This window comes from Drosophila hydei, unplaced genomic scaffold (assembly GCF_003285905.1).
Source record: "Drosophila hydei strain 15085-1641.00,03,60 unplaced genomic scaffold, DhydRS2 tig00000090-arrow-arrow-pilon, whole genome shotgun sequence".
Lineage (NCBI taxonomy): Eukaryota > Metazoa > Arthropoda > Insecta > Diptera > Drosophilidae > Drosophila > Drosophila hydei.
The window spans coordinates 2,086,805-2,097,991 of NW_022045662.1; the positions used below are offsets into that span (position 1 = coordinate 2,086,805).

General features: G+C 38.5%; 1 protein-coding gene across 1 annotated transcript; it reads left to right on the forward strand.

Moving 5' to 3' along the window:
• The first annotated feature begins 5,705 nt into the window (after positions 1–5,705).
• LOC111598847 (ubiquitin-conjugating enzyme E2 4-like) lies at positions 5,706–6,302 on the forward strand. The gene has a single exon (XM_023314283.1). The coding sequence runs from the start codon at positions 5,706–5,708 to the stop codon at positions 6,300–6,302; it is 597 nt and encodes a 198-aa protein (XP_023170051.1).
• Positions 6,303–11,187: the final 4,885 nt, after the last annotated feature.

Consider the following 11,187-nt stretch of genomic DNA (forward strand, 5'->3'; position numbering starts at 1 on the left):
GTTGAGGGAGTGCAGGCAGGGGCTGCTGTCCGGCTGCTGCTTCTGTTTTGTGTTATGTGTTTAACGATACGAGAGGCGAGTACGAAGCGTATTTCTTGTAAGTATTTATATTAAATAAGATTTTCAATATGGTTGTTGTTGTTGTTGTTGTTGTTGTTGTAGTTCTGTTGGCATTTCTTTCAGCTCAACAGCAAGCGACTTTAAAGCCTTGTTGATGGACATCTGCAAACAGAAAGAAGCAAATCAGAAAGAGAAAAAAAATACTTAAACACGCTGAACTTAGTAGAAAAGTCGCTACAAAGATAAGCTCAACTTATATATATATATATATGTTGTATCTTGAGCAGATGTACGTAGCCGTAATGTACACATTTCTAGACTCTGCTCTTTATATTAGATTAGAACACGAGAAATAATTTGTGATTAATGCTGGTTTAAGTTTGTGATTTTTATCGATATCTAATCGAAATTCTGTGCTGATTTTTACTTTCCATTTAAGATAAAGACCGAGTTAAGTTGGCTGCGCTGCGCTTGTAGTCAAGTTAAGTTGGCTGCGCGTGCATGAGGTGATCAACAGACCATAATAAAGCATAGAAATAATTGCGCTCGTACTTCCGTCTGGATGGAGTTCAATAAATTATTGAAAGCAAATAAATCTTGAAATTAGCTCAAGTCGGTGAGCTTCCTGTGCATATATAAAAAAGAAGACATGAAACAGCAGCAAGTGCTAGTTCATGCGGCAAATGGGATCGTGCCTAGGCAGGAAATGCTCAATCGCATGAGTCTCTATATACATATGAGTGAGTCTGTGTGTGTGGGTGTGGGTATGTTTACAAAGTGTCTGTGGGAAAGGCCTTCAAGCAGAAAGGGCACTTTGTCACGTATTCCAAACACCGATTGATAGACTCTGATTGATGCACATACGTACATCAACTATATTCAATCGGAGCTATGTCTTGCTGGGATGGATCACTCGGTAAACAATTGACTCACATTGTTATTGTTTTTCGAGTACATGTATCAAATGTTATTGTTTATGTGCTCGATTCTAATTAAATGTTGTTGGCTGTCCAATTTCTGGGGAAGTTCATTTGAGAAATGGCAAAAACAAAATAAAACGAAAACGAAAAAAAAACAAACAAACAAAATTTAAGTTGCGATATTTGACGGCATTTTGTTTTGCTCCAATGCTCATTTATATACAATATATTTATACCAAAATGTATTTGCACGCTTTCGCATTGAAGGGCACCCACCCACCCACACACTCAGTTGTGGTTGTTGTTGTTGTTGCATTCGTACTAGGGATTCCACCAGCTCATGTTGGGCCCATGATGAGTCGTCCGCGTCGCTCAAATCTATGAATGTTGTGTTCTTTTTCTTTTATATTCATTTATTTTTGATTTCTGTTCGTGCCACCCAAAATAAGTTTTCGTTTCATTCGAAATTGTTGTTGCTCCCAATATAAATAGAATTAAGTGGCGATTTGTGTGAGATTGCGTGCCAATTGATTGCCGGATATGATTAAAAAAAAAAGTTTAAAAACTGCCAAAACTATGTCTGTTTGCCTTTTGCTTTGAGTAATTAGCATAAAGTTCAAAACGGGGAGAGAGGGAGAGAGCTAGACTGAGAAAGAGATGGGGCAATAGACTTGCATTTGAGATATTTATTATTGCATAGCGTTGGGCGCTTGAGCTGGCTGAAAGCAACTGGAGTGGCTGTAAGCAAAGTCCAAGAGATTGTTCAATAATTTAATATAGATATATACGAGAAATATTCCATATATATATATGTATATATATATATATATATTCAGCAAATTCTATTCTTTATTATAGCCAAGTGTATATAGCTAAAAATCTTTGCGCAAATCTGAGTTGAATACTTAAACATATTTTTATGGGTTTGTTTTGTTGTTGTTTTCTTCTGCCGCATCCTCTGCTTGGCATTGGCATTGCTTCTTACCTAATTTTTATATTACTTCAAGGTTATTTAACAATTATAAAATCAAATAGTATTTTGTTAACTTTTGATATTTCCTAAAAATAAATCTTAAGCTGATTACTTTGAGGCTTCAGACGTTGGCTCTAATTGAGATTCTGTAGAATATGATTTGGAAGTATTTAAAAGAATAACTAGATCTATCTAGTAATATATTCTGAGTATATCTTTTTGAATAGGTTCTATAGGCAGTTCATCTTCATCTCGAATTATTTTCAGTTTTAGCTTATATACGAGTGTATCAGTATCAGGAATAATAATTTTGAAAAAATATTTCAACACTTTCCTTATATACATTAAGATAATTTGTGTTCAAATATGTAATACACAGATCGATTATAGACAATACGATAAATCTCTATGAGAACTACCTCTGCCCAAACAGAATGATATAATTAATAATAAAAGCAATCTTATCAAGAAAACAATTTGATAAGTGAAAAGAGAACATTACCAGATATATATATATATATATATATGTAGATATAGAGTAGCATGTGTCAGCTTCAGCAATGAATCGATTCATTTGCGGTAAACAGTTCTCAGATGCGTTGTGGATTGGCGCTCGTCGAGGCTGGGCTGATGGTGTGCGATGGGATGGGATGGGATTGAATCGGATTGGGCTGAGTTGGCGGCAACTTCGATGGCAACAGCGTCGGCTACTATAAACACATTCCGCATTGGTACAAAACACACACGCACACACACGCGCACACACAGGCAAAGAGGCGTATGTAGACACAACAATAAATATTTCGTAGTGAAATGCTTTTGTTTTAATGCCCCGCAAAACACAGCGCAAATTGACTGGATGATTGTGCGGCCGTTGCGGCGGCTCTGGCAGTCATTTAAATATGTATCTATATAGCTATATGTATATATATATATATATATACTGTGAGATATTTGTAGATGTGTATGTGTGCTTGTGACGTCATCAGAGCCTCGCACTTAGTCGGGCTTCACTTTGGCACATTGCTTGTTTTCTTACTTTTACCACACTGATTTGTGTTGGAAAAAAATTGAAAAAAAATTCAGTATGAATACTTTCTTCACTCTTCACTTTTCACTGAGCATCTGCATCACGCATACGCCGCGTTGTACGTCGGAAGAATTGTCACTTTGTCTTTGATTTTGGAGACTTGCAATTTGTCATTTCGTATTGTTTGTTGTTAGCTGCCTCCTTTTTCTTTTGTATTTTATCTATTTTCCATTTCTTTTTCTTGCATTCATCGAGTCTCTGCGCTCGTTCGGCCAAACAACAAACGTAAAGACGAGCGCCCGAACCAGCGAACCAGCGAACGAACGAACGTGCGAACAAATGAAGAATACAATATTTTGGAAGAACAGAAATATATATATATTTATATATATATATATATGGTGAGGAAAATATATATTTGTTCTGTTCCGCAAATGCAAGGCAAAAAGCAAATCTTACGCTCTGCACACAAAACAAAAAGAAAATATATATATATTTATATATATGTATATGTTTGTATATATGTATATATACAAATATATGAAGAAGTAAAAAGTCCGCTGTTCGACAACGGGCAGCGCACTGAATCCGTATCTGAAAGTGATATATAGCGAATCAGTCGTTGTGTCTAGCTGTGTATGTGTATTACCTCGCTCTCTCTCTCTCTCTCTTTTTTGGTCTCCCTCTCGCTCGATCAGGCGCTCTCTTGCTATCTTTAAATATGCATAAAGTTTCGAGTTATGGGCTAAATATTATGTGCTCTTCATATTTATCTGTTATTATATAGAAATCAAATTGAATCAAGCACACGCAGAGCGCACTAAAGAGACTAAGAGAGAGAGATTGAGAGCGAACAGGCGAGCAGAGAGAGAGAGAGAGAGAGAGTGAGAGAGAGAGAGAGAGTGTGCGCGAGAGTGCAGGAGCACCAAATCACACTAACATCTGGTTTTCAAGTCCTTCAGTTTAATGTTAGGCTATAAGAGTTATTCCAAATACCCTACAGTTATAATATAAATCATTCACAACATATTTTTTATTGCTAGTTAATAAGAATAAGAAATATACATATTTTTCGTATATATACTTAATTATTATTTAAAAAAAAATTGTAAATGTTTTTTATATTATTATAATAATTACAATAGTTTTAATACTCAAAATTATATTTGATATTAAAAAAAAATTAAAAATAATATTTACAAATATATGATTATATATTAAATATTTAATATGTAAAATAAATATGTGGCTAAATATTTAAATTATTTTATTTTAGATTCAAATTTGAGTTGTCAGAAACTGGGAAGCTTCTCCGTATCAAAATTCTATCTATAGAAATCATTTTGCGTAGAGCATCGCTCAGTCGCCTGTGGGTGAGAGCAAAAGCTGTGCAGCTTCTTTAGGCACGCGCCCTCGCAGTTCTCTAAATATTTCATTGTGTATATTTTTAAATTTCCAAGTGAGAGTAAAACTTGAGAGAGAGAGACAGAGGCAGAGAGAGAGAGAGAGAGAGCAATAATTTATGATGCAAAGAAAATAAGATAAACAAACAAACAAACATACGCCCTTTAGTGGAATCATATGGAATTCGTTCCACTAAAGATCGCGTGAGCTCTGAGTGTCTTTCCTATTCCCGAAGCCATCATAATTCTACAGGTTATAGATCAGCTGTACACCCGGCGTATTAGCCATACATGTGCACAAATCACACTTAGCAACTGCTTAAAATGTGTTGAATCACTCAGGTGGGACGTTTTGCTTTGACCCCAAAGGGGCTCAAGTTTGGCCTAACCTCAGCTCGGTCATGGACATTGGGCCCATTGAGCCCATTTAGAGCTATCGATAGTGAGTCAAGAATTGCATTGTTCCGTTAGGAGCTAGTTTCCAATCCACTATTTAAGATATAAATATATATAAAAAGGCAAAATTAAAGAAATGCCAAGTCATATATAGTCATAGTCATTTTAATAAACTTACCGATAAATTGAGTGTAAGAGCGAAGAACCAGTCTTCGATATTCAAAGATGTTGAATTAGCGAATCTGTTTAGAAACTATGCCTATCGATTATTAGCCGATAGGCTCTACTAACAGTATATCGCAAGAGCACCTATCGGTACTGTTAACGCTAACGATATGTGATAAACGATAGCTGCGTGTCTGACAAATGTAAATCAATATAAATAATAAAAATATAAAATATATAAATATATTGGCATATGAATATGAATATATATATGTATCCGTTTATAAAAGCATTTTTTATTAAAATATATAACGCTTCGATTTTTAGGCCGGCGATTCCGATTGCTGCCCAAAATTTGATTTTCTTTCCACTTTATTCTATTGGTTATTATAAACACTCGACAACGAGCTGCTTGTCAATAAATAAATACATATATATATGTATAGATATATATATATATGCATATATATATGTATATATTTATATAGATATGTATTTATTTATTGACAAGCAACTCGGCGTCGAGTGTTTATAATAACCGAAAGCTAAGTTAAGTAAGGCAAAAAGAATAGAGTGGAAAGAAAATCAAATTTTGGGCAGCAATCGGAATCGCCGGCCGAGAAATCGGAGCGGATGAGCAGAGTCAATATTTTGACAACTGGCAATCGGAGTCTGACATATCACAGATCAAAAAAGTAGAGATAGCCGAGGTGTTTGCACTTGCTCTATTTGCTGGTATTTCGCTGTTGCACCCAGACATGGCCGAGCGACGTCTGAGAAAGGAACTGAATGAGCTTTACAAGCAGCAGCCAAGGAACTGCTGCGCCTGGCCCGTCACTGGCGACTTGATGCTGTGGGAGGCGGCCATCTTGGGTGTCCGGGATACGCCCTATTATCTGGGCGTGTTTTCGCTGCGACTGAAATTTAATAGCAACTATCCGTTTGTGGCGCCGCGCGTTCACTTCCTCACTAAGATCTACCATTGCAACATCGACTTCGATGGCTACATCTGCTGGGATCTGCTGAGCACCAAGTGGACGGCCCTGATCAATGTCTCCACCATATTGCATGCGGTGTGCGCGCTGATGCGCGAGCCCAACACCGACGATCCCTGTGACGAGATGATGGCGGCCCTCTATCGGGACAACCGCACGGCGTATTTCAATAATGCAATTGATTGGACGCTGCGCTATGCGATTGCACCAAGCATGAAGCTGCCGCCACTGCAGCTGCCGTGCAAGTCGCTGATGCTGGATCAGCAGGACGAGCATGGCCACGACCATGGGCAGTCGGAGCCAAGTGACGGCGACACGAGCCAAGAGGAGCTAACGGACGAGTCTGTTTTCATTATTTAAAATATAGCTGAAGGATAAACTGCGTTGCGATAGACGTTTTGCGTGTCTTCTTTTCTTGCTAGAGACTAGACTAGAGGCTTCAAGCCATGAGTGACTTTATATATATACATATATATATATATATATTAACTGATTAATTAACTAGAGCAACTGCATTTGTAATATTTGACTTCAAAGTGAATTGCATTTTCACTCTGCTAACTGAGCTTGAAGCTGACCTTTTTGAGTTAAGGCGAGCTCAGTATTTCAACTTTTCGTTATGTATTCAAGCCTAAAGACTTAAAGATACATCTATATATATATATATACGTAAATATATATTTATTTATAGTTCTGCAAGTACAAGTGGAATATGGAGGCATTAGCCCATTACCCATTTAGAGCACCTTAATGAAGAACTGACAATTAAGTTAAAGCTATTTAATATTAAATTATCAAATTGTTTTTGTATTTTATATATGTTTATATATAATTTACTTGCCAGTTCGACAATTCACGTTACAAAAATTTGATTCTCTTGAGCTACTTTGTTTTTGGAATGCTGAAGCTTATTGGGTTTCAGTTGCTGATTTATTGACACCATTTCAGGGGCAGGCGAATGCGATTTGAATGCCATAAATCAGTGAAGGGAGACAATAATAACGGAATATGACGCAGTTAAGTGAAACGCCACACTTTAGATACCCTATTGCAGATGCTTCTTTAGTAAAGTCTCCAAGTTTCGCAGTGGGTCACAAAGTGCAAATACCCTTTGCAAGCGCTCAAACATATTGCCTCCACTTATGTATATATATTCTATTATATTATATTATTGATATGCAACCCAAAAACTTAATCAAGCGAAAATTGAAGGACGACTTCTATTTTCTTGTTTTGCTGGCCATTTGCGTGCCAGAATCTGGCCGAGCGCTTAGTCAGTTAAAGAGTTTTGCTCTTGCTTTCAATCTTAAAGATACATTTGTATCTTTGCCCTTGCACACACATAACATATAGTCGCGTGCGTTGTGCTTATAACTAAGCTGCTCTCTATGTAACTAGCCATTGCATGCGGCCGTTGCTTGGAGCCACTGCTCCTGGGAACCGCAAGAAACTCGACCAGCTGTTGGCTTCGACAATTGCATGCAGCGCCTCAGATACATTTACTAATAAATGCACTTGCCATATACATTTGTGGATGATGCAGTATTCTACTTTCCTTCCCCTCTAACTCTCTTCCTTTCTATGTATCTCTCTCTCTTAGTATATATAAAAGGCATAAAGGGACTTAGGAGGCAAGAGCTGAATGCGGTTTGCTCCATATGCATCTCAGAGCAGAGCGAATGCTATAATCTAAGAGCCAAAAAAACCTCAAGCGCGTTTTATGTGTTTGATATAAATTTAATAGATAAATAGACGTAATTTTATGAGCAATACGAAACTTTAAGTTCTCAGATTTTTAAAGTTAGAAGTTCTGAAAGGAAATAATTTCATATGAATTTTACGGAGAACTAAGACTTTCCATCTTCTATCTTCCATCTTATATATATATATATATATATATATATATATATATATATATATATTTACAATATATATCACACGATTTGTTTAGGTTAAAAAAGAATGAAATGTAAATTCCTATGGAAATAAAAGAGGCGACATTTAGAGGGGGTACGGCGCAGTAAGTCGCTGGCACACTTTGAAGCACATGATATACATATATATAGCTATACAATATATACATTTATTTGTATATATGAATATATATATATTATCGGGTGTCCAGCTTGCATGTTTACGAAGACATCGACAAATTCCAATTGCCATTGTGCGCTGCTCTATAAATGGCAGCAAGCGCTGGGCTTATGATATTGAGGGTCAAGCACTTTGGCTGACTGGACAACAGGGTTGCTGGGCAGTGGGGTTGGGGGCGAGGCTGGGGCAGCAGCCGAGACACGAGCTGAGCAGCATAGAAAGGGCTATTCACGTCGTACAATCAATTGCTATTAGTTTTCATTACAGTCAAATTACCATAAAATCACATAGACCGTTAGTTGAGTTCGTGCCTTACGGGCTGTCCGCGTTGCCATTTGTCGCTGCCAGGGTTGCCACCTGACTGCAATGTACACACTTTTTCGATATTCATAGAATAATTACACTTTATCAAGACGGCGCACTTCATGAATTAACACAAAATGAAGCTGTGGCTGGGGCCCAAAGGGGCGGAAGCTGAATTCCGAAGGCGGAAGGCGAATCGAGTGGGGCGCTCTTCGTTTCACTCCAGTTTCGATAGTTTCCTTTGGACTGCAGCTGCTGTCCTTGCTGTGGTTGGGAAATTAGTCAAGTTTGTTACGTTTATGTGAGAGAATTACCGTAATTAGAATATATTGAGCAATAAAAGTGATTTTTATTATTGGAACGCACAACGTGAACTCGGACAGGGAGCATTGATGCCAGAGCTGCTGCTGCCGCTGCTGTTGTCGCTGATGACGGCGACGCTGGTGACACAAAGGCTACAGGATACAGGATACAGGGCCGTTAGGGCTCAGGTATATCAATTGGAATAACTGTAATGGGGTCAGAGGACATTGTCGACGTTTCTGGCCTTTTGTCGGACATTTTGTGCGGCTTCTTTTAGCCACTGGCCATTAAATGGCTGCAGCACACACTTTTCTTATTGTTGCAAGCAAAAAGGCAGTCGAGGCCGAGAACGAGACCGAGACCGAGGCCGAGTGAGGCTGTTAAGGCACTTGAAGGAATACCCATAGAGCGGCAGTTCCAGCCTGAGCTCTTTAAATGAAAATATGGCCAAGCCTTTCGTATTGGCTTTTGTATTAGCTGAAACAGTTAAAAGATGGCAAGTTAAAGAGCTTAAAACGTTATATTGCTCATGCGGGTGGGGCGCTAACTGGTTGCTAGAGTATGGGAAAAGGTATCGAAGACAATCGATGCATGTTAGACAATGGTTGGGACTCAACTGAGAACCTTTTGATTTGAAGCAGCCCGAAGTGTGAGTTTTGGCAAAAATTGTTGTGTTGTTTGTCTTGGAGTTTGTGTGACAAGATTCGATGGATATTCTTAAGCATAGCATTAAACAAAATTGCTGTCAATAAGAAGCTCAAAAATTGTTGATTTCAGAATCGATTTCGAACTTCTGGCAGGTCTGTGCACATTCTTCATTCTAGAGGAGCTTCTATGTATCATTGGCTCTCAGATATTCAAAAGATAACATTTTTCTAAATTGAATTTCATTGAAAGTCGATAATTCGATGCGTCGGAATTTTCGAATAGAAATGTTGAATGAGAGAGTTTTTATAGTTGCAAATTACAAATGGATTTTGGCCATTGTCAAGCTACAATATCAGCTGTGTCTATGGAGATAACGGTAAATGTTTTTAACTATGTGGCAGCACTGCCAGTTGCCACAAGCAGCAGCAGCAGCAGCAGCAGCAGCACTCAACAGCTGTCCCATACGCAAAATGTGTAGCACTTCATAAAGACTGTGCCGAAAATTAACTTTGACACACACTCCAATAGCCAAAGGCCTCGCCCTCGCTCTCTCCCTCTCACTCACTCTCTGCGTGTGGGTGTGAATACCATAAAAACGCAGCTCATTGGCTCCTAAACATGCCGTTTATGAGCACAGACACACACGCAAGGCAGGCCGAGATAGGAGTGTTGAGTGGATGCTCGTCTCTGCAGTAAACGGAACATGGACTAAGTACTGCTCCGTAGCTGTCATAGAGCTGACCATAACGTTGCATTGTGTGATTACATTGACTGTGAGTGTGTCCAAGTCTCACTCCTCCTCTCTCTCTCTCTCTCTGTGTGTGTGGTGGCTGCCAAGCAGCAAATGTCAATAGCCAAAAGCAGCTGTCAAAATACAGACACTCTATGTGCCCGGGCTGTTAATGTAATTTGACAATGAATCGTTACGTCTAAAATCTGACTGTACCAAAGGACCTAGCGACTTTTCGACCTTCCGGCCTTCGGCGTACCCATGTGTGCGGAGTTCAGAGTTCAGAGCACTCGTCGTCATTTCGTTCTATGCAACTTAATCGATTGGCATTGCGGCATTTTAGGGCATTTTCTAGGTAATCGACTTTGATGGCCACGCAGAGACAGCGAACGGCAACTTAATGAGTTGCTACTCGCGCGAGGGGCGATATGTCTGTTGTAGTACATAAATCGCGGCTGGTCGTTTATGAAAACATTTGGCGAGATCGTTAAGTTCGAATACGCATTAAACGTTGGCACTTTGGGCCGCCATTTTGTTTTGCTTTCCGCCGTGCCAGGCGCAATGCAAAAAGCTTGTGCCCCAAGCGAAAAAGAAAACAACGTATTTTAATAGAGCCGCACTTTCATAATGCCCTCCTAACGGCCTTAATGCGTGTGCACTTAAATCTATAATATAAGAATGCATAAAATATTGCATAGTATAAATTATAAGGGCCGTAGCGCGTTTTAGGCTGGACCTGTTTTGCGAAAGGCGCTTAGTGTTGGAGCTTTACTAGCAGGAGCGGTTAAGCTTAAAAGCTTTGTGAGCTGTATGCAGTTGGTAAGGCTTCAAAATCAGGGTGGTTAGGCGATAAGCTTAAGAACTCATTATCCGATAAGCTTTTAGGCAAGCGTCAAACTAGGGAATTAAACAATTTAGATTCGATTATTTTAAGTTGGAGATATATATTTACAGAATCAACACAGATGCCTTAAGGAACTGATTATCAGGAGAGCTTTTAAGCTCATGGAAATAGTAGATTAAATCTGATCTACTTTTAGCTGAAAAGGTCTATATATATGTAAAGCCTTAAGCAAAATAACTTGTGGTTTTAGTAAGCAGATTAAATGAGCTTTTAAAATAAAGGCCCAAAATAAGTTGAAAATTTAGCTCAATATATATATAATG

What these genes read in the sequence shown, in the direction of transcription:
- LOC111598847 (XM_023314283.1), top strand. Translation starts at nt 5,706, where the DNA reads ATGGCCGAGCGACGTCTGAGAAAGGAACTGAATGAGCTTTACAAGCAG.